The following is a 24,381-nucleotide window of genomic DNA, read 5'->3' as shown; positions in this document are numbered from 1 at the left end:
TTAGTACTTTTTCAAATTAAAATTTATCAGATGATCCAAAATGGAAGTAACTCAGAGCGTTTGGCAGTCTTAGATTACAAGTGTACTTCAAGGGGTAGAGGAAATGGGGAGAAGTTGGTCAAAGAGTACAAACTTTCATTTATAAGTCAGTTCGAGGGCCCTAATGCCCACCATGGCGACTGTAGTGAACAGTACTATATTATGTACCTGAAATTTACAAAGTAGATTTTAAATATTCTCACCACCAAAAAAATCAGTAACTGTGAAGTGATAAATGTGTTAACTAGCCTTATTGTGGTAAACATTTCATAGTGTATACATAAATCAAATTATCATGTTGTATACCTTAAACTTACACAATGTTCTTTGTCGGTTGTATCTCTAAGACTAATGGAGGAAAATAAGGCAAAAAAAAAAATATTTCAAATATTTCTATTTCAAATATTTAGAAATACTGTTATAACACTAGATTTTGTATTCTAGTGATTGATTAGACTCACAGAGTTCTGTACCAACTTGACCTTGAGAATTAAGCCTTGCTTTAGTTCTATCAGGGTGGTTATTCAGTAGATAAGTTTCTGATCTTTCTTCACAATGATTTGGGCTTACCTCCACCTCTGCCTCAGAATAAAGCTAAGCATATGTAGTTCTGACAGTCATACCTTCTGGAAGGAAACAGGACACAAACAAACCAAGAATGACTAGGAAAAGTTATCAATGAGTTTGAAGAAATAGATACTAATGGAAGTTTAAGCATGATAACAAATAGAGGTTTCTAAAATTAAAATCCTATTTGTCAGGAATTGTGTGACTTTCACCTAAAACAAGAGGAAAGGTTAAGTTCAGCCAGAGGACAGGGATTTTTAAAAGATACCCGATTAGGATAATTGTGTGTTCACCTTTATGCAGCATAGTGGTTGTTCATTTTAATACTGATTTATTTTCCGTTGCTAAATATTCTACACCATTAGTTTTGTTAATATTCTGTTGATTCTGTTTCTAGGAAATATGCAGATTTCATTTGAATATATCATTTTATTCTTGACGTATTATTCCTTAATAAGTAGGCATTATTAAAACCATTTTATGTTCATTTTAAATCTTATCAGTTTTAAAATTTTCTTCTTATTTTAGAAGTTACTGTGTGTTCATGTTCTTCTGAGGTGTCGGCCAAGTTTGTTCTCCATGCAGTGCAGCTTGTAAAGCAAAGAGCATATCGAAGTCATGAATTCTATAAGTTTTGTTCCCTTCCAGAAAAAGGAACACTGACCGAAGCTTTTCCTGTCTTAGTAAGTTTTAATCGAAGTTAGAAATCCTAAAACAATTTGTTTTTGTTTTTAGTATGGGCTAGTATTTGAATTTGATTTTATAGTTTATATTTAGTGTTCATTGGGCTGTATATTTTATTAATGCCAAGTTAATGAAGTAAGAAGATAAGATACTTGGAACTGAATCCGAAGTAAATAGTAATCTCTTTTTAACAAATAAGTTAGTCAGGGAAAAGTACAGGTCTGATAGATACCAATACCTTGCATAGTGGACCTTGATTGAGTTTATTTCTTCATTCTACAGTAGATAATGTGTAGACTTTTCTACACATCACTTAAATTATTTTATTAATGCCCTGTTAAGAACCCATGAGTTTAATTTGCTTTCTGGGTGAAACCGCTACTTTCTTTCTACACAAATTACTTCAAATATGGCATGTTTCTCTTCTTACCCTAATGTTAAGAGGTAATGCCTAGTCTTTCTCTAAAGAAGGTGAATGTACTGATGTTGTTTCTTAAACTTGCTGCATTGTGTTTTCAGTTGGTTATATGATGTTTCCTAGTTTCTTATGTTTCTGACTACTTTCACTTATGTTCATATATCAGTGTTATGATTCATTTTTAAACTTTCTAATGTACTGATTACTAGAAAACAATATAAAACTCAGCACTAGGAACATATTTTGTTTTCCATTATTTTAATAGGGAGAAAGAAGAAAGTGACCATAATTTCACTTTGTTTTGGTTGTCAGACAGCTCTGAGATTAGAACTCAACTGCGGTTTTTGAGAATATGCTTTATAAGGCTATAAAACCCTTTCTCTTCTCATTATTCTTAATTTTTCCTTTAGACTTAAATTTTTATTTTAGTTTGTTTTCACCATTATTTTGTTGTATATGTTTTCAGAAGCTGCCTCAGATCTTTTATGACAAGTAGTGTAGATTTATGAATAATTGTTTATTTAAATGCCTATACTGTATGCAACTGTAATTCACATAACTCTAAGCATAGCTGATAAAAGTTGAATTTTCTTGGTGTACAAATAGGAGAAGCTTGAAAGCATACAATTGCTTTGAAATACCTACTATTTATATTCTATGATTTGAATGGAATGGAGAAAAAAGATGTACACATTTTTAATTTCTTTTTCTTTGCAGAGTGGGAAAGCAATTGAATTTTGCATTGCTCGTTGGTGGGCAAGTCTCAGTGATGTCAATATTGATTACACCATTTCTTTCCATGGAATAGTGTGTACTGCTCCTCAGTTAAACATTGTGAGTTCCACATTTTCATTATTTTTAATGTCGGTTATATGTGTACTTGAAAACTAATCTCAATGATTGTATTTAAACTTCAACAAGGAAATTGCCTGTGGTTCTGAAAATAACAGTAGTCTTCATTCATGAGTGCTTATGAACTTAGACATTTATTTACGTCCAAATTTTGTTTAAAAATACTGTTTATTTTTAATAAAGTTTGAGAAACTGATTTGATAAATATCCTTCATAGCATGCATCGGAAGGAATCAACCGTTTTGATGTGCAGTCCTCTTTGAAATATGAAGATCTGGCTCCCTGCATAACTTTGAAGAACTGGGTTCAAACACTACGGTATCATTAAATGTTTCAGGGCTACAGATGTTGAGTATTGATCTGGTCAGGACATAAGGGTCTCTTACACTCTATAAGGAGTCATTTTCTTAAATTTGTCTGAATGTTGGAGATGAAAATTCAGTTTATAACACTCTAGCCTAAGAATCCTGGCAGATTCCTGAGGCACAGCCCCAGGAGCAGCTTCTAGCCTTAAATAACATGTAGGTAAAGCTTTCAGTGTGGCACCTGGCAGGACGCATCTTGTGACAAGTGAGCACCATCTGCAGTCAGAACTTATCCTTCAACACTTAGCAATTGTTGCTCTAACATTGGGATCTAATTATGTTAAGAATTATTTGTTGACATTTGAAAATGTCTTCATCATGAAGGAATTACTTTTGTAATATTGCAAAATTTAAACTATTGCTGTTGTTTAGTCAGTAGAATTATATGTTAATAATGATTAAAATATAAAATATACTGAAAAGAACAATGTTTAAGAAAGCTCATTTGTCACTTCTTGTGGCATTATAGATTTTGTTGATTGATAGGGGGGTTTTTTTGCCTCATTAAATGAACTCAAATCAAGTCAATTATGTAATTGTCTAATTACAGCCCACTTAGTGCAAAAACAAAACCTTTAGGATCAAGAGATGTTTTGCCAAATAATCGTCAACTTTATGAGATGATCCTTACGTATAACTTTCATCAAGTAAGTGTCTGTATAGTAAAGTATACCCTTGTAATGAACTTTTATGTTTTGTTTATGATTGTAAATTTGAAAATGGAACAATGGTATATATATTAGGTATATCTATGAGCTGCCCTTGGGTGTCAGTTTTTAATTTGTTAGGGGAACTCAGTCAAAAAACTACAGAAAGATTTATTTATCATTATGAAATAGAGATTTGAGCGGAAAAGATCACTTTGCCGTTGCAGGTATAATACTTACCGTATTATAACAGTGGTTGATTTGGAATTGTTCTTTGGGAAATTATGACTTTTAATAATCTAAGTATCATTCAAGTTTGAAGTCACAAATTTTAATTTGCGGTGACCTGGCCTTTGAGCCTTAGTTTTTATAAACACTCATACCTGTTCACTGGTACCTGTCTAGTATTACCTGTCCAGTGGTTAGACGTCTCATCAATACCAGATGCTTTCTGATTATGATAGTGATGGGCCTGATTGTTTACTGTGAAGTAGGCTCAGAGTGACTGAGGAGACATCAGAGTAACTCCTAAGTTGAATGAGTGGTAAAGGTAGTTGAGGCTAGTGTAAATGTTGGATCAAAGTGCTTATGTGAGATTCGTAAGATCTTAGTAAAACTCTTATTGAAGCATAATATAGGTTTGGTTTTAATGTTTGGGAGGTGACCAATTTCAGTGAATTGTCAAATTTCAGTTTTATGAAGTAAATATATATTGCTTTATTAATGAATACAAATAGCTGGGTTTGTATTTTTAAAAGTTTGTAAAAGAGGAGTACCTTTTATTAGTGCCAAAATACTGGATGTTTTACATTTTTAAAATTGGCTACTGCAAGAAAATATTGTAATACTTTATGTAAAAGTCTCATTGATAACAATATTGTAAATCTACGTTAGAAATCATGTAAACCATGTAAGTGATTCTTCTTATTTTTTTTATAGCCCAAGAGTGGCGAAGTAACTCCAAGCTGCCCGTTACTTTGTGAATTATTATATGAATCAGAATTTGACAGCCAACTGTGGATCATATTTGACCAGAATAAAAGACAGATGGGTTCAGGCGATGCCTATCCACATCAGGTATGAAATTGAGAGTGCTTTTTAGAATTAACAGAAGCTGTTTCTCGAACTAATGAATTCCTGATTTCTTGTTATAGTAATATTTGTTTTTTTTTTAAATGCCATAGTTTTGCGTTTAGTATGTTGACACATCACTAGAAGCTACAGTTGTCTATAGAACAGACTGGGACAGCTTTTTAGTCAAATTAAGTTTTGAGGTAGAGGAGGGCAGGAATGATGTAGACACTGGCTGGCATAGCTTTTTATTTTTAGTACTCCTCCTTCCTTGGCACTGCTTCCACTCATCTGAAAGTTGACAACAAGTCATCTGATGTATGTGAGCGCCTTGAAATGATCCCAGGTCTGAATTGGATAAAGAGCACTACAATGACACCAAGTGTCTTCACTTTATTAGAACTTTCAAATTTATTTCTTCATGGGGCAGTTGTGATTTGAGCACTTACTGTATGCCAAGCACTGTGCTGGGCACTATTGTATTGAAGGGAAAAAAACTTTTCAATCATAATTTTCAGAAATTTTATCCCTAGTTGAAGTATTGATAAAAAGAAATGAGGTATTTCCTATAATGTTTACAGCTTTATGCTAAATAATGAAATTAACTTATGTAAATTTTTTTCAGTCAGTCATTCAAGGAATGATTTCTTTTATTCAAAGCAAGCCCTAGTCACATCTCCTTAGTACAGACTGGATTATTGTAGTGACATTACTTTGGTTGCTTTTAAAATCTCAGAAGAAATGGCTGATGCAGAATATAGTATCCCATCCTCTCGAGCTGGTTAACTAGATGGAGCATAGTAGATTTGTATTCCTTGATCTCTGTTGACTCCCTTTGTTTCCGGTCTATAATAAAGGGGTATAACATTTTGATTATTAATAGAAATGTTACCAGTCATGTGTATATGTGTCTCAGATATTTACAGTAGCTCAATTTTGCTAATTTTTGGTGGTGGTTTATATGTTCCTGAGTAATCAAGTGCTGGAAAATCATTGCTTTTCTCAGTCTGGAACAGACTGATTTAGCCGAGCATATGGGAGTAGCCTGTCCTTGTGGGAAGAATGAGGGCTTAGGAGTCAGACCTGCCTTCAGCTCCCTTTACTCTGTATTTGACCTTGGACAGTTCACTTGATGTCCCTGGTCCTGCTTGCTCACTTGCATAATTTTGTGTTTATGTAAATTTGTGTGCAGTAACTTGCACGGTACCTCACATACTATAAGCACTCTATAAATAGTAACTGTTTCTGTTTATCTTCTTCCTATGATTTTCATTTACTTGGCTAAACTACTTTTCCCAAATGTTTTCTTTTTTAGTATTCTTTGAAACTGGAGAAAGGAGATTATACAGTTCGACTACAGATTCGTCATGAGCAAATCAGTGATTTGGAACGTCTTAAAGATCTTCCATTTATTGTTTCTCATAGGTTGTCTAATACCTTGAGCTTAGATATTCACGAAAATCATAGCCTTGCACTTCTAGGAAAGAAGAAATCAAGTAATTTGACACTACCACCCAAATATAACCAGCCATTCTTTGTTACCTCCTTACCTGATGACAAGTAAGTGATCGTGTTGCTTACATTTAATGCTCATCTTATACACCATAATCTGTTAATGCTAGTTCGTTATATTAAGGCTAAATTTATATAGTATGTTGTCATTTACCATTTTAGAGTAAGGTTATTTTTCCCTTTGATTTTTGAAATTTTAGCTGTGGGAATTATTTTCAAATGCAATTGTTTTGATGTTTTTACCCCTAATTATTTTTGTGAAACTTTCAATTTCTTCTTTTTCTCTTTTAAATCTTATTAGAATACCTAAAGGGGCAGGACCTGGATGCTACCTTGCAGGATCCTTAACATTGTCAAAAACTGAGCTTGGAAAGAAAGCTGTAAGTATTAGGATTTTGGTTTTTTTGGTTTTTTTTTTTTTTTACATTGAAAGTACCTATTCCCAAATGTCCCTTTCTTTTAAGATTGGAATTAAGTCCTCATTTCAGAATAGGTAAAAGAGAAGATCTCCCTGGCAAAAAGAAAAAAATTTAATAATTTTTTTCCCCAAAGTAAAGATCAATTAATATTTAGTTGTATTTTAAAGTGTTTAGTATTGTTTTTCTCAAGCCTAAGTTACTCTGGCCTTTAACCTTTCCTACCTTGCATGGCTAATATACTTGAACTTCCTGTGAAACAGATACAAATTAAATTTGGTTTAAGTGAATAAGGTGTTAAAATTAGAGCCTTTTATAGAACTTTAACCAACATAATATTGTGGGTATAGGAATAACTCAGATCTTTTTGGTTTACTTCTAAAAACCAGTTGGAACAATTATTACTAATGAATGGCATTTTTCACACTTGTACAGACCTTTCTCTGGTTGGAATGTCAGTATTTCTCTTGGTATTGCCTTTCGTTTTAGTTTCGGAATTATGCTTTTTTGTTGTTGTTGTTGTTGTTAAAAACATGCTTCTGAGTGTTAATATTTTAGAGATAAATGTTAGTTTGGTAAGTACCTGTTTTAGTTTTTATATCTGTTTACATTACACATTTATTGTGAGAATAGTGTTTATATAGTTCTATCAGGTTTTGTCATATCATTTTAGCTCAATGCCAATCAAAGTTTTCATTCTTACAGTTTTGCATTTCTCTTAGCATTAGTTCTTACAAAGTAAGCCTACTACGTAATGCTGGAATCTATAATGAATCAAAGTGAATAAATCTCATACCTCTTAACAAGTACACTTACTTCTTATCACTGTTGAACAAAAGATCATTTATTTGCAGTCATAGAAGCAAAACTTAGGAATTTGTTGTGTAGAAAAAGTTGTTTGCCCTGACATTTTCTGAGTCTCATTTCAGTCTGTACTATTTATTTATATATATGGTATTTTTAGTGTAATTTGAAAAGAATCAGTAGTTAATGGTATTGGAATTTATAGATGCACTGATTTAAGAAATCCTAGTAGTCTTTTTCTGTAGACTTCACTTCCTGGGCAGTGTGTTGCTTCCACTATGGGATTTCAGCAGTGGGGCTTCAGTATTGAGATTCACACCCAGATAGCTCTTGAGTGTACACTTCCTTGTGATGGGTATGACAGCAGGGCATTGTTATAAAAGTATGCTTTTAGAAATTCAGAGATAGTTAACTGTTTTCTGGCTCCATTATTCAGAGGCAGTTGTGAAATTGTAAACATGTAGGATTAACTATAGTTATTACTATCAGGTAATTTCTTATCAAGGTAGATTTTTTTAAAGAGATAGCAAAAACCTTAACCTGCAGAGATAATTATAATTCTTAACACATTCTTTAATCTTACCTCAGTAGTTTTGCGTTTCTCGTGGTTTGGTAGCTGTGAAGGTTTATTTTACTTTGACTTTCAAAGTCAGCTTGAATGATGCTTGGCGTGTGTGTGATTGTTGTGACATCCTTGAAAATTAGACTCTGAGGATTGTCACTTAAATTTAATGTTTTAAAAGTGTTTTGATAACTAATGGATTTTTGCTGTACTAAATTTTTGAAATAAATTTGAAAATAGAATTTTTGAAATAAAGTTGAAAAACATTTGCCCTTAGAAATAACATTTTAGAGCATTTTTATTTAAACAAAGTGGCAGTGTTGCTTTCTTTAAAAGCCTGCCATCTTGATCGTAGACATGACCCTTCTAAGTACTGTGACACATAAATTGGAAGAAAATTAGACAGAGGTGGTGTCTCCATCCTGTGTAGATTATGCATGTTTTCTTACAGAATGTCGTTCTAACTCCCAGGGGCAGTCTGCAGCAAAACGACAAGGAAAATTTAAAAAGGTACTGATTGTCAGTTCTTTAAAAAGATGTTTTAAAGCCTTATTTGCATATTAGCTAAACTTTTTTTCTGTCACTATTATAAATCTTTTTAAAAAAATCTCTCCCTTAGTTTCCTTTCTTTAAGTTCTGCAGTATAGTGCTTTTAGCTTATCAGTGTTGACATACTGCTATCCTAAAGTTTTTTTTCCTGCCATAAATTGGTGGAAGACCCCTGTTCTATATGTGTATAGAAAAAAAATTTAATACTATTCACTTCTTACTGCAAATATACCAAATAATAGTATTGAAATTTTGCATATCTAAAATCTTATAGAGATGAATATGAGTTTTAGCTATGTAAACCAAAACAAATTATTTTTAAAGTGTGAAAATATTTTTTTGAAAATATTCTTAAGTTGGATGGTTTGATTAAAAAAATATTGCTGAGGTATTTCATGTGAAGTTTATTCCTTGCTCTTGAGTCAAAGTTAGTTTTGGAAGGGCAGAGCCAGAGCAATAGACAGCAGAAACAGAAATAAGGACTGTCGACCCAAAATTAAAACTTGCACTAAGAGCATAATTAGAGTTTAAGATGATAACTAGTAAATAGTCTGATCCACTTTCCTGTAGTTTATTAAACAATCTCTGATTAACTGTGCAAGCCAAAGTTAACTCAAAAAAAGAAAAATTCTACTTCAGATGTACTTCAGAAAAAGAGATACATATTCAGTGAGCTCTCTAGTGAAGACCTACTGACACCATTCAGCATTTAGTGATTTTTTTCAAGGAAGAAGCGTTGCAATGGGAAAATTAGTATTATAAAGTATAAACAAAGGTAACTTATACTTAATTAATAATGATATGAAGCTGGGGATCACCATCTAGTAGGCAAAATTACATTATTAAAAAGACTTCTGAAATGTTCATATTATTCTATAATGATAAATATTTTGTTCAGACAAAATACACCACTGAGAAACATCTTTCTAATTAAAAAATAATAATTACTTCTATAGAGACCAGTATTTTTCAACAGAGCATCTTTATCCATTCGCAGGCCATGCACATGCACTTAATGAAACAACTACATTAAAAAAAAGAAAAGAAAAGAATAAAGTAGGAAGTGTCAGTTCATTAGACTCATAAAACTAACTTCATTTTATTTGTAAATTGTTATCTTTGAGTCATCATACAGTAGTTTTTAATCTATTGCTTTAGCGAATAAGGAAAAGGTATTTTACGAGTTCATTAAAAATAGAGAAGTCACATATCACAAACACATAGCCATTTTTTTTCTTCCCGTTGTATATTTTGGGAGTTTTGGTGGATTTTGTTTGGATTAGGTTGTATGAGATGGAAAATTCATCAAGTGTATAAGAAAATGATTATTACTTGATAGTTAATAAAGCTTTGTATAAAGAATTTGGCAGCTAGAGTTACCTCTTCCTATTTCTATCTTCAGTATAAGTACATGTGAAGCTCTTATTTTAAAAATCATTATTATAGTTTTATAATCACATTACCCGTATAGATATACATATAATTTATTGCCTGAACAAAATAGCAACTAGCCTTTTGTGTGAACATGTTCTCTGGGTTTCAGTGACTTTTGATTTGAAAATGTGTTTTACCCTTTTTTAACCTCATTGTAATATGAAAGTATGTAGTTACTTTTAACAAGTCATCAATAACATTCAAATATGATATAAATCTTTAAACATTTTAGTTTGTGTGAAGGTATTACAATCTTGAATTTAGTTCTTAATAATTTAAGAACTAAGTAAATTGATCATTTCTGAACCAAAATTTACATGGTATTATATTATCTTGCCCAAAGAATAGTTAGTGGTTTTGTGGGTAGGTTTGACTTTCTAAATATTATTGTTCAAATACTGTTGAAATACTTTGTGAATAACTGGAATTGTATTTAAAAAGAAAAAAAAAAGAACCCTATTAGCTATCTACAAAAGAACTGTAGCATTTCTATTCTGAAGGCTCTTTTTTACTATATTTTAAAATCATTTCTCAAGATTTAATGGTACACAATCATTTCTGTTAAATTAACCCTATGCCGTCCTTGAGAAGTAAGTTGTAAAAATACTCATTGTCAAAAAGAACAGATGACCGTGATCAAGCAAATAAATAACTATTTTTCTTCTCATTAGAAATTAAAACCACCGTATTTATAATTTTTAATAGTAAAATGTTCTTGTCCTGAAAGACTTTATAGGATTATATTAACATTTATAACATCTAATTTGATATATTTCATATATAAAATGCTGATTACAAAACCTTGTTCTCTCCCCCTCAAGGTCATTCATCATAAATTTCAGTTTCTTTTGTACTTTTAATGATAGTTGACGCTGTGATATAAGGTTTCCTGTTTATAGATCTTTGTTAGAGTTCATCGTTAATCATAAATTAACTTTAACATTTTAAATTCAATTCTGTATTCTCTCTTTACTAAAACATAATATCAAATGCCTTTCCTCTAAACTTCAGAGGAAGAATTGCCTTACAGCAGAGGCTTCCCTTCTGGAAGTTTGTCCCTCTTCCTAATCAGGCAAGGAAGAGGGGAGACTAAGGGAGGCCCACTTTAGGTTAGAAGGAATGTGGACTGCCAAGTTTCCTCCTCCAGGCAAGTGTCATTTACATTTTAGCATACTGGATGATACAGAAGCATGATTCCAAAGAGAATAGGACTATATTAACAGAGTAAATGTTGGAGACTATTTATACCTTTAATTCTTAGGTATGTGTCATTTATGCCATATAGATGACACCGAAGTAATCTGTTTGCCTAAGAACTTGGTGATAAATTATCAACTCAGATCTGCAGACCCCTTTAACTTGGCTTTGCCCAGTGCAGTACCAACATAGGAGAGTGAATCTCAAGATGGAGAAAAGGATGTGTGGCAGGATCCAGAAGGAGCTAGCCTAAGCAAAATACCTGTTTCCTTTTTCCAGTCTCAAACTTCACGCCTTTGCTTGTAGGTTATTGCTCCCTGACCCAGAGAAAGTGATACTGAAAGGGCTAAAAATGGATTTGTGTGATTATTTTGCATCTGGTTTTCTGTGCTTAAAATCAGTCATATTGAAATTGTAATTATTTTATGTTGAAATACTATTACAACAACAGTAGTTCGTTATATTCACTATTATAATTACACCCCCAAATAAATTTTAATTGTGAAAATTGTTTAGATGGGCTTATTTATGTAGTGCTCACACCTAAAAATCCTATTTTGGGGAAGGTGGGGCTTGCAGTACTATTTCTTAACCTATGTAAAAGTTTTTCAGAAATTAATGTAATTAGAGCAGTAAAAGTCTTTTTGGTAACATAACGTCTTCCAATTTTAGAATTTTTAAAAATTAAAACAAATATAAGGATTTAATTTAGCATTTTTTAATATAAACCTGAAGATAGAATTGATAGAATTTGAGAAATTGATTTAATAAATAATGATTTAACAAAGACGCCTGGTTGTTGTGCCGAAATCAGAACTGGCAAATATAACGTAAAATTTCCCAGATAATGTATAGACTTATGTGCTTTAATAAAATAGATGGAAATAGAGGTAATTAGATATGATCACACATTTCTCTGCTCATCTCTTTCTTAGTCTGCCTTTACCCTCCCCCCCCCCCCACTGTCCACTGAAACTTCTTTTGTCATGATGGTCAGTAGCCACTCTCTTACACCACCTCTCAGTTACAGTCATCAGTTGATGACTCCCTCTTTCTTCACCCTGGCTTTTCACAGAACTTCCATGACCTCAGATTCCCACTGGATTCTGCCTCTTTCACTCATCTGAGCATGGAGATAGTAGAATGCTTTGGACCAAGTCCTGAACTCACTCTTCCCCATCCCTACCTCATCCTATGCATCCCATTTAAACATCATCAGCAAGCATTATTGGTTCTACCTTCACAGAATATCTCAAATCCATTCATTTCTTTTCTACAGCCTCTTATTTAGTTCAAGGCAGTGCTGGGACGCCTTCCTAACTTTTCATCCTTTTTCACCTTTGCCCTCCATCATCCATTCTCCAAATGGTACTAGGCTTCATTAAAAACAAACCAAACCTTTTAATCCATGCAGGATCCAGAGTCATTAAACAAAAAGCAAAATCTTAATCATATCACTGCCTTGCATAAAATTCTTCTAAAAGGCTTTCTGTAGCACTTAGAATAAAATTTGTGGGGTTTTTTTTGTTGGATTGTTTGTTTGTTTGTTTTGCTATATTCTATCAACCTTACTTAATATGGTTACTGCCCATTTGCTCAGTACATACAGCTGTGCTTATATACCAAACTCAGGTTTTTGCACAAGCTCATCTACTTTCAAACACTTTCTTCCTCTCATTTATTTGAGGTTTATTTAGGTCATTCAGATCAGATGATACCTCTTTAGAGTGGCTTTCCACGTAACTCCTTTGTCTGCAGTTGCCCTACCTTACCTAGCAGTCACTCTGCATCCCTTCATTTTATTTTCTTCATATCATGCATCAACATCAAATTATTCATTTACTTATATGTTTATTGTGTATCTTCCCCAACTAAAGTATCTGTTTCCTGATGGCAAGAAAGGGCCTTTTCTGTTTTGTTCTTCAGTTGTCAGTGTGTTAGCTGGCACATCACAGGGGTTCAATAAGCCTTGTTGACTAAAGGAAGAAATATATTTCTCTTTAAATTTACTCAGAGAGAAAAGAGGATGTTTGGGTTTTTTTTTTTTTAAGTTCTTTATTTTTTTTTCCTCTTCTTAGATATAAAATGTGGAAAGTTCAGTACTTTTCTAATTAGTGTGTCAAGTAAAACAAAATACCAAGTGCATTCAAATAGAGAAAAATTTATTCTTATCTCCTTATTATAAAGGAGATAATAGACGTGTTGGTACTTTAAAATTGGGGAGAAAATTACTAATTGCAGATTGGAATTTTTTGTATATTGTGGTGCCTTAGAGTCTGGAATACAGTGTAGTACAACTCAGATGCAGCCCACATTATGTAATATTCATCTGTTAAAGATGATTTTAAAATATGTAAAATTAAGCATGTTAATCTAAGACTATCTCTTCACATTCATAGGATGTAATCCCTGTTCATTACTACCTAATACCTCCACCAACAAAGGCTAAGAATGGTAGCAAAGATAAAGAAAAAGATTCAGAAAAAGAGAAAGATTTAAAAGAAGAGTTTACGGAAGCATTGCGAGATCTTAAAATTCAGTGGATGACAAAGTAAGTTTTTAATGAATTTTAATTTTCTAAGTGTTTACTTTTATTTTCCCATTTATAATAATATTTTATGTATGTATGCATTGGCTATATTCAAAAATGCTAACAGTGGATGGTAGGATTATAGGTGCTTTAAAACTTTGTTATAACTATTTTTAGTTCCCTTTGTGAACTAAAAACGTTTTAATCACTTATTCTGATTTGCTCTTGGAAGATAATTTTATTGAGAAACATGAAGAAGAAAATAAAAATCACTTTTTGCCCACTCTCCAATCATTGTCCTATTATTATTTGTATTTATACATGTAGCAGTATGAATGATATTGATATTGTGGCCTGATTTTCCAATTACTGTTTGATCATGAGCATTTCCTGTTATTTAATAGTCCTTTAAAATACCACTTTAATGACACATTTTATATGGCCGTATGGATGAAATATAACCTATTTAAATACTCTACTAGACATATACATTTATAGATTTTCTTTATAACACTGTGATGGATATTTTTATACATTTAGATTTTTTTTTAATTTTTATCAAATAGTGTCTTTTAAAATAATTACTGAACCTAAAATTCTAGTTTTAAAACATCACCTTATGTTCTGCCAATTGCTTTTCAAGAGTGAGTATAACAATATATCCACCTAGTAGTGTATGATGGAGCTTATCGCTCCATGTACCTTTGCCAACAGTGAGCTATATAATTAAAAATAAAGCTTTGCTACTACTATACGATGCAAAAAGGAAAGGACATCATTGCAATCTTAAACTGCATTTGTTAAGTTATTGTGGTAGTTAAGTTATCGCAACCTTTTTTTGAATGTTCTTTCATTCTTCATATAGTTTCTGTCTGTTGAACATGTTCTTTACCCCTTTTTCTATTGGCACATCAGATTTTACTGTTAACTTTTTAACATAAAAGGTATTAATGTTTTGTTGCACTTGTTGCAGATTTCCCCAGCTAATTCTTTGACTTTTAGCTTACTTTTTATATAATAGAAACTTATTCTATGTAGTCAAATTGGATTGTTTTGTGCTATGCAGTATTTCTTTTACCACTGGTTAGCAGTCGGAATCCTCATAGCTGAAAATGTATGCATTTTTACAGTTGTGACACCTAGCAGAGGACAGACATCATCATATCATGAAAATAATTCTCAGAGATTGAACCTTTACGATGTCAGTCCACATTTAAACCTACCTTTCCTCTTAAAACTAGGTCCTGTCTCTACCAGAAGTCAGAGAGTCTTTAGGTCAGTCTCCGGCTGATTATAGGATGTTATAAATGGTTGAAAATACAATGTAGATCCTTCAAAAGTAAGATGACAGAGATCGACTTCTGGCATGATAGTGATGCTGAAACTTTATTCCAGACTGGTTCCCCTCAGCTCCCCGTCAGTGGGCTTTCCTTCTGGGAGGAGCACGTTTTCATCATTTTTCTTCCAGCCCAGCCACCTGTTCCTGAGGCTAAGTTCTAGTCAAATGTGGTTGAGATGTGGGGGCTCCCTCCTGCTCAGCCCCTACTTATAAAGTGGAGGGTCTGCCTTGGGTGTGGCTCTGTTGAGGCTCTTGTAACACCTGCCACAGCTCAGGAGGCAGTGGCCCCATGCCAGGCAAGGCAAGCTAAGAGGACTGCAGGATACTGCTTCCCACTCCGTGTAATCAGGAAGAACTGACAGTTTTTTTCAACTTCCCTATCTGGGAACATGTAGTGTCTCTTTATTCATTCAAGACTTCATAGATTTTTCAGATAAGTTCATATTTTTCTTTTTATAGATACTGGGCATTTCTAGATCTCTCATTTTTTTTCTTGCTATTTGTGAATGTCTTTTTCCTCCTTTTATTAAATCTAGTTATAGCTGGTATGTAGGAAAGCTGTGGATGATTATTTTTATCTTCCGTCTTATTGGACTCTTAAACTATTATTTTGTGTTTTGGGGTTTTTTTTTTTTGGTTTTCTTAGATAAGCATATTTGTACTACCTGCAAATAATGATAATTCTTGTCAATAAGTATACAATTTCAGATTGATGCCTTTTATTTTTAACTAGAACTTCAAAACAATGTTAAATAATAGGAAAGATAGAAATTGTTTTCTTTCTAAAAGAAACAAAAATGTTTTCTCTTTCTTATATACATAGGCTGGATTCTAGTGACATTTATAATGAATTGAAAGAAACATATCCTACTTATCTTCCTCTGTATGTTGCACGACTTCATCAATTGGATGCTGAAAAGGTTGGGTGTGTTCGTTTTTAATAAGAGTATCTTATTTTGTTTGTAATGTTAGCTAAGGTTTGTATTTTGAATTAAGGTACAGCCTTATATTTGTCTCTATTCTTGCTGACTAAAATGTGTTTCCTCATTGAATGTTTTGTTAAGCAATTTTCATTTAATAATTATAGAAATTGGCCATTACTATGAGTTTATGATTCTCACTCATATTTTTGATCAGTGGAAGGAGTGGTAGTTAAATACCCTAAAGATTGCTTTTCTGACCTTAACCTAAAGAGCAAGAAGCAAAAGGCAGTGGTCCTGGCCTGCTGCAAATCTAAACACCTTCAGAAAAAGAACCCCTACTTTGCATTAACAATGTTAAGGACTCTCACCTTTAAAAATTAGCCATTGTTCCAGGTTTTCTTAACATGGACCAGCTCTCATTAGTAGTCATGGCAGTAAGAAAGTGCTATCTATAAGCAACTAAAAATTATCAAGGGTTTAAGGTGAACTAGAAAGTGTTGAAAGGAGACCTGTAAAAGACTTGAATGAGAGAGACCACGAACACCATGATAATCTTAGATTCCGTTGGTTATAGTCTTGTTTACTCTCATCTTTGTGGTTTTAATAATAAATTTTAAAGAATCAGTTTCATCAGCTAGTGCTTTTTTTACTTCTGTTTTTATGTGCTGTGGGACAAGAATATAGCCGATCTTAAAAATCCCTAAAATCTTTTAAGATATCCTGAAAAAGAGTTGCCTTTGTAGAAACTGCATTTTTATAAACTTTACATTTTGGTTATTCTCAGTCATACTAGGAGAGAGCGCAGAGCCCCCTGGGCTACAAATAGACTAGACTACATTGTCCCATCACGCTGGAGTAGAGACAACAGAAATTAAGTGTTACAGTATACTCATTGATACATCCATTTTTGTTTTTCATTTCTTCTCTTTTCCTCCCTAGGAACGAATGAAAAGACTTAATGAAATTGTTGAAGCTGCAAATGCTGTTATTTCTCATATAGATCAAACAGCCCTAGCAGTTTATATTGCAATGAAGACTGACCCCAGGCCCGATGCAGCTACTATAAAAAAGTACCTAACCAGTAAATAATCTTTCTTGCATCTCATTTTCTTAGTTACTGTTTTTTACAAGTAGGGGTTGATATTATTGAGAATATTCTTTTTTCCTGATATTTCTTATGTTCTTAGAGTTATCAGATTTGGATATTCCCTCTTTAGATATTTTATAATAATTTTATCCAGTTATTTAAGATCAAGCAAAAGAAGAGCAGTTTGCTGTCTTTACCATTAGGTGCTGTCATGGTGGAGAGATTTGAGTAGCTGTGATCAAGCAGTCCAGGCACTTAGGGGTTTGTGTGAACTGGATATGTGGAAAGGACAAACACATAGCACCCTATAAAATTACCAATAGCATGAAAAACTCTTTTAGTTTTTAATGCCTACTAAAGGATAAAAAAATAAAATTACGTTAAAACCATTATCTAGCAACTTCAGTTTTATGGAATTGGACTTACATTATTACCTGGAGGGAAGGGAAGAGGGGAGTTTATAGTTTTGCCTTTGTAAACCCTAACGTGATATGTAAAACAGAGAAGCTTAGCTCGGTGTGTAAGTGAGCGGTATGGCTTCCTCCACGTGAGAGTGAGTTTCCATGTTAGTGGAATGGTCCAGCAGCTCTCACTTTCACCCTTGCATGAATACTTACCATCACCTCATAATGACTCTCCCAATATCAGTTTTTTCTGTCACTTTGGTTTATTTTCAACCTATGGAGGTCATTAATTTATAAGAGTAGATATCCTCATTCTCTCATAGTTATTATAACTAATAAACTGAAACTGTTCTGGCTGGCTAAAAGTACTATAATTTCCCTTTAAGATTCCATCTACTTCCATCAGAATATTTTTTCCTAAATAAAATACATTCTAAACCACTAGACTTCTTGGCATTGATTGTATATACTGATATTAGAGGATCTTATGAATCTTATAAGCAGTATTTTTCAAGCCAAATGAAATTTGTTGAGTTGTTTTTTGACCATTATTAGCACTTTTTCACATTTTCCAAAGGAACAATCTCAAAACATTGCCATTTTTTTGTTAACATTAATAACAACAATAGTGAAAAATGTAGCCGTCATTTATGAAGCGACAATTATGTATAAGAGATTACTTGGGGCATTTTCAAATACAATGTCTTATTTAAATTTAATCCTCTAAACAACATGCAAAGTAGGGACATTTTTACCCCATTTTTATAGAAGAGCAAACTGAAGCTCAGAAATTAAATGACTTGCCTGTGGTGACAGTAGTAGGTAGTGGGAAAGCCAGGATTCAGACGAGCGGCTGTCTTCTAAGCCTGTGCCCTTTCATTTCTTGGTAAGCAACTCCTTATATTTCTACCCTAATCTTGAGAAGATTACTATGCCATTTTCTTTTACTCATTGTCTTTACAAGTGTCTGTCGCAAATAAGCAAGCCTTCTAGAGACTAACACTGTCTTCTGGAATGTAGGTGGTTATTATATTTCATTCAACAGTGATTTATTGCCTGTTCTGTACCAGGCATTGTTCTGGGCCCTTGGAATACATGAGAAGAAAACAAAGATGCCTGCCCTGGAGCAAGGCAGTTTATCATAGTGATTGAGGGCAAGGATTCCAGAATCAGACTCTTAAATTCCAGAATCAGAACCTTAAGTGGCTTAGAAATCTGAATCTGTCACTTCCTAACCTTAGGACCTCGAACAAATCAATTTATCTCTTTGTGCCTCGGTTACCTCCTTTGCAAAATGAAGTCAATTAATTGTATCATACTCATAAATTGTTACGAGTATCAGTGAGTTAATATGTTAAAATGCTAAATGAGTTATGTTAAAATGCTAAAACAGTTGGTGGCACATTCAGAGTAAGCATTATATTTGTTATGAAAAGTTCATAACTGGAAGAACCTCTGTACATCTGTACATACACCAAGGCAAATATATAATAATTGCTTTTTATAAGAAATCTACATACTTATTATTCTGATCAAGTGATGTAGCTGACAGAATTTAGAACCAAATAATATTTCAGCTCTATTCTTTATGGCTTCTGTTTCAGCCAAGTCCAGTTATCTTAACTCATTTAATCTGTGTAAAATAATGGCTCATTTGATATGTATTAGAAATAAGGAATTTTATTTGATGTACAATACAAATGTGTATACATGGCTATATAAGATTTCTGCATTATAAATATCAAGCAAAAGAATGCATGAATTTCATTGCAGATAAAGCTGTAGTTTTCAAGAAATTTTACTTATCTGTAAATATTTTTTAATTTGTTGTGCAGTGACATGGACAAACAAAAATCCACCCTCGTAGATGCCCTTTGTAGAAAAGGATGCGCCCTGGCCGACCATCTCCTTCACACACAGGATGAAGATGGGGCTATTTCAGGTGATGTAGAAGGAAGAGAGGAAGAAGGAGAAAGTACTTTGGATACTCTGACGGAAACTTTTTGGGAAACTACAAAATGGACTGATCTTTTTGACAATAAGGTAATCTTTAGGCTTCTTATTTTTGTGCAGTTCTTGGTGATTACTTCACAAACTTCTCTTGTGTCCCATTACCTACTGTTTTCTCTTTCCCAGTTGACTGGTCAGAAGAAGAAGAGATTAAATAGAATGAGGCTAAGCTTGGCTCTTAAGAAGACATGTTTAGTGGCACCTCATATTTGTCTTACTGTTTTAAAACCATTTGTTACAGTTATTTTGTCTGTCTGCAAAATGACTATTTAGCCACACTAATTTGAAAAACAGTTTAAGAATGTATATAGTGGTCTTTCGGTTAAACCAATCAGTTATGTATGAAGCTAAAATTCAGAACATCTTCTAGAAATTGTCTTTATGCCTTCCTGCATCTATTTATGTGCTAATTTGTTGGGGGTAGAGGGTATTCTGATTAGTTTAGATAGTAGTCATTTACCTCCAACTCTTTAACTGCTAAATAATTATCATCTTGATTTATAGCTAATCAATTTTAAAACCTAGTTTAGAAAAAGTAACAGATAAACTTTTTGGTTTTTGGTTATAAAAACATTTTTAAATCTCTCTTATCTCTCTACTGTAACTCTTACAGTAGAGATTTTAGAACTACAAGTTTTTGTTAATATTCCTTTCCTCTAGAGATAAAAAAAAAATAAACGAAATCAATGGAATTTTCCCTCTGCACAAACAATTATTTTGTTTTAGTAGATAGACACTTATTTTGGAGATTAACTATGGTAATTTGCATTATTAATCATTTATCTTAGCCCTACTTTCTTTTGCATGAAGTGGTGCTTTGGTATGGATTCCAACAACTAGCGATTTATCATAATAATTTTTTCCCCCAAGATAAATATCTGTTCTGTGGAATACCCACCTCTTTTGAAGATATTAATCGTTCTTCTAAAAAGCTTTTGAAATTACTTGATATGACATGTTCATTTTAAAAACTATTGCAAAAGCCTAATTCTTTCATTATTAAAACTATATGCATTAAAATGTAAACATCTCATAAATAAGCTTTATCTTGTTTTACATTATAGGTTTTGACATTTGCATACAAGCATGCATTAGTAAATAAAATGTATGGGAGAGGCCTTAAATTTGCAACTAAACTTGTGGAAGAAAAGCCAACAAAAGAAAACTGGAAAAATTGTATTCAAGTAAGTAATATTTAAATTGTCACCATTAAAGGTCACTTTAGTACTGCATAGTGATGAGGTTACTTAAAAACCTCATGATAGTGATAATAATAGTACTGACTTTATCGTGGCTAATTTTTAATCTAATCAACTTAATGTAAACTATAAAAATATGTGCATAGGAGACAATCAATAAGCCATTTAAATTTTTAAACATTTTTTACTCCTGTCCAGAAAACCTATAGTTAGCCTCAGATGTTTTTTCTCCCCACCGCCTACGCCAAATATAGACTTTATTACTTGAAATTTCCAAATACTGTAGTTTGAGGCACTTGCTTCGGATATGATCCCATCAGATGATATACTAAAATTTAAAAAGCATATGTACATGTATGTCTATTTATATATATCCATTAATTAACAGATTTGCAAAATTTACATGGTTCAGCATTCAGAAGGTACAAAAGGGAGTAAATGTAGTATAAAATCTCCCATTTCTCCAGCCATCAAGATATCTCCAAAGGCAGTTACTGTTATCAACTTCTTATGTAGCTTTCCAGAGATAACCCACGTATATAGAAGCAAATAACGTATATAGAAGCAAATAATGTACACTAAGTCAAAATGTGTAATTGTATAACTGTTAGCCAATAACCATGCTCAAATTGTTTTCAACTGCAACTTAGTGTCAAGTATTTTCAACGTAGGCAAAATGCATTATGAACTTGATATATGGTTAGAAGAGGAAGTTTTCCTTTATGAAGGAACCAGGTAATTCCTTTAAATACATGTTGGCTTAATTCTAAAATGGTTGAGCTTTTAGAGTTTTACATTTGATTTTATTCTTCATTTGAAATCATAAGCCATTATTTTTATATGTCACTTTATAAGCAGAGAAAGTCTATGGTTGCGCTTTCTGTGGAAGTTAATTGTCAAGTGTAAAAACTGCAGATTTCCATAGAAATTGTTTTAGCCTCATCTTGTTTTTGTACGTACGTAAATTTATGCCTAAAGGATATAGGGAGGTTGGGGGATACTGATTGTACCAAATGCAGCCAACAGTCTGCTTTTTATATTTAAGATATTCTTTGGATATAAAACTGACCAGTAAATTCCTGTGGAAATTTTTGATTAAATCGTAGGTTATCTTTACTCTTAGACTCTTTTTTGTATACCTTTACCAATCATTCCAAATTGTAAGACATTTTAAAGTAGCCCCTTCAGATCTTTGAATAGGTTAAGAGAACTTTTTCTGGAATTGTTAATGTGTCCAGCATGATTATCATCACATAGGCTATAATCTGCAAGGTCTGACATTTGTGAAGCCAGTGATCCACCCAGATATTCACATCAGAGATATTTTGTAGCTTGTCTCCTCTCCACTCTGCTCCCCTATTGTCTTTTCTGCACATGAGAGCTGGAAATGATGGCTTTAGACACCTGGTGAATCTCCACATTTAGAATAAAATCCAAACTCCTCACTCTGCCCCATAAGGCCCCCTGTGATCTGGCTTGTGCCTTTCTCTCAGCCGTTTATCAGATCACACTACTCCTATTCACTCTGCTTCTACCATACTAGCTTCCTCTCTGCTTGGCTAAAACAGCCCTGTGCTTTCCCACGGGAGGACCTAACTATTCCAGCTATAAGGAAAGCTCTTCCCCAGATTTACACAGAGTAGATTTCTTCCTGTCATTCAGCTTAAATGTCACCTCCTCAGGGATCCTTTTCTTGACTATCTAACTTCCTAGCCATTCTGTATTATATTGCTTTATTTTTACTGTATACCTGATATCTCGTTTATTCATCTATTCATTTATTTGCTTCTTTATTATTTTGTATTCCCGAATAGAACATAAGTTTCCTACCAGCGGGGAAGTTAGTTCAGTGCTGTTTTCCCAGTTCCTAGAACAGTGTTTGACTTATGGTGGGCACTCAGAAAAAAATGAATGAAAGGAAACTAACTAAGTTGGTAGGAAGGAAGGGAGCAAGTAAGTCAATTGGGAAGAAAAACAGAAAGGTAGGAAGGAAGATTAGCAGGGATGATGGTAATCACCAGGATATGTTGGTTGGTAGGAAAGTTGATTAGCTGATAGTAAGGAATATTGGTTGGTAAGAAAGAAGGTGGATGGGATGGAAGGAAAGTACTACCTACTGCTACTCTATTAGTCCTAAATATTTAGTACAGAATTTACCCTAAATATTGAACTTGAAAAATCTGTTTCTTACCTTAATAATATATTACTGTGTTTTGTTATAGCTGATGAAGTTACTTGGATGGACCCATTGTGCGTCTTTTACTGAAAACTGGCTCCCCATCATGTATCCTCCTGATTATTGTGTGTTCTAAAATGGCAACCAAGACTTTAAATTTTAAAAAAAAGTTTTATAGTGAATGGATATAAAAACAAATTTGTGGCATTTTTAGTCTAATGCATGTTTTGATCCACTATCAAATACTGATTATTAAAATGCTGTGTATTAGAGAATTTGCTGGCGTGTGGCTTAATACATGTAAAACTAGACCTCTGACATCATGGTGTTTTCTTAATGCCTCACATTGCTGGCTGACTGCCAGCACTAAGGACTTTCAGTTGGGTTGCAGCTATTACATGCATGATAAGTTTTGAACAGTTACTTTTAACTGCAAACCTGTAAAATTCTCTCTTTTTTTTTATTTTATAAATGAACAGGGTTTTAACATGCTCAACTTTAATTTTTTTTCAATTGTATGAAGGCCTTAAAAAGCTACATTAAGTGTAGCTAAAATTATTTATTGGACTAAAAAGTAACAGATCTTCACTTCCTGATTTTTTTTTTTTTTTGAAAACATTTATATTTCAATTAAGGGGGAAAAAAATTAAAGAGGCATAAATAAATGCGTGGCAGTTGCTGGAGCATAACTGCTTCAATAAATCTTCGACTTGTAGTTATTTCAGGCCAATCATTTTTAACATCCTCTTGACATGGAAAGCATCAGAATGAACTAATGATACATGTATAAGTGCCAGATAGCTTAATCTTTATCAGGTATTGTAAAGATACACATATGGTATGTTTATTAATGTTGAAATAATGTAAACACGTGAATAAATGTGCAAAACCAAGATCACAGTATACCATATACACTCTGATACCTTAATTTTTTAATAAATAATAAAAGTGAATATTGAAGCTTCTTAAAGTTGGTCTTAATTTTTCATAAACAAAGTTTGAGATTAGAAAAGTAATAAATCTGTAGACAAAAAATTAAATGAGATAATTTATGTTTCTTACAATCTTATAGTTACTTCAATAGATTTTCAGTGCTTACTGTAATTTTTGTGTAGGTTTAACTTTATCACTTTTATCTTTCTGGCTACTAACTTGCGTCTCTCATCCTTTATCCATAAAATAATCACCAGATTGACAATATAATACACATAGACAATATTAAAAAGCCTCTGTGCACTTACAGTAAGTGTGTGTGTATGTGTACGTGTATGTGTGTGTGATTTTTAAATCTTGTTCCCTTAGAATTTACTGCTCTAGAAGACCTACCAGGAATCTTATCTGGTCATTCATAACTTTTGGGTGTAATTGACCCCTTTATCTGATAAAAACAGAGCTTTTACAAAAAAAATAATATAAGCATGCAAACATTTTGCATACAATTTCTGAATCATCTATCCATGAATAGCTACAGGCATGTTCCCTCACAAGCACATGTACTTTCACCTACACACATGCAGGTCCATGCATATAGGGGTTCAGTCCAATGAGGAAATTGAGACAGGCTCGGAAAAAATAGGGTGACTGCCCAAGGGCACA

The 24,381-nt window shown here is 33.0% G+C and overlaps 1 protein-coding gene across 6 annotated transcripts in view; it reads left to right on the top strand.

Moving 5' to 3' along the window:
- Positions 1-23,755, top strand: part of TPP2 (tripeptidyl peptidase 2) — a 62,747-nt gene extending 38,992 nt beyond the window's left edge. The window contains exons 17-31 of one of the 6 annotated variants that reach the window (XM_016123180.2): positions 1,135-1,289; positions 2,426-2,542; positions 2,778-2,878; positions 3,476-3,572; positions 4,512-4,649; positions 5,959-6,203; positions 6,457-6,535; positions 8,409-8,447; positions 13,517-13,668; positions 15,810-15,906; positions 16,849-16,990; positions 18,169-18,286; positions 19,236-19,443; positions 20,475-20,594; positions 22,832-23,755. In XM_016123180.2, coding sequence (XP_015978666.2) covers positions 1,135-1,289; positions 2,426-2,542; positions 2,778-2,878; positions 3,476-3,572; positions 4,512-4,649; positions 5,959-6,203; positions 6,457-6,535; positions 8,409-8,447; positions 13,517-13,668; positions 15,810-15,906; positions 16,849-16,990; positions 18,169-18,286; positions 19,236-19,443; positions 20,475-20,594; positions 22,832-22,921 — 1,898 coding nt within the window. In that variant the 3' untranslated portion in view covers positions 22,922-23,755. The remainder of the gene's footprint in view (positions 1-1,134; positions 1,290-2,425; positions 2,543-2,777; positions 2,879-3,475; positions 3,573-4,511; positions 4,650-5,958; positions 6,204-6,456; positions 6,536-8,408; positions 8,448-13,516; positions 13,669-15,809; positions 15,907-16,848; positions 16,991-18,168; positions 18,287-19,235; positions 19,444-20,474; positions 20,595-22,831) is intronic. The other 5 variants (XR_001594209.2, XM_016123181.2, XM_016123182.2 and 2 more) reach the window with 5 other exon arrangements.
- The last annotated feature ends 626 nt before the right edge of the window (positions 23,756-24,381 follow it).

This window comes from Rousettus aegyptiacus, unplaced genomic scaffold (genome assembly GCF_014176215.1).
Source record: "Rousettus aegyptiacus isolate mRouAeg1 unplaced genomic scaffold, mRouAeg1.p scaffold_m13_p_11, whole genome shotgun sequence".
NCBI lineage: Eukaryota > Metazoa > Chordata > Mammalia > Chiroptera > Pteropodidae > Rousettus > Rousettus aegyptiacus.
This window is presented reverse-complemented; position numbering and strand designations above follow the sequence as displayed.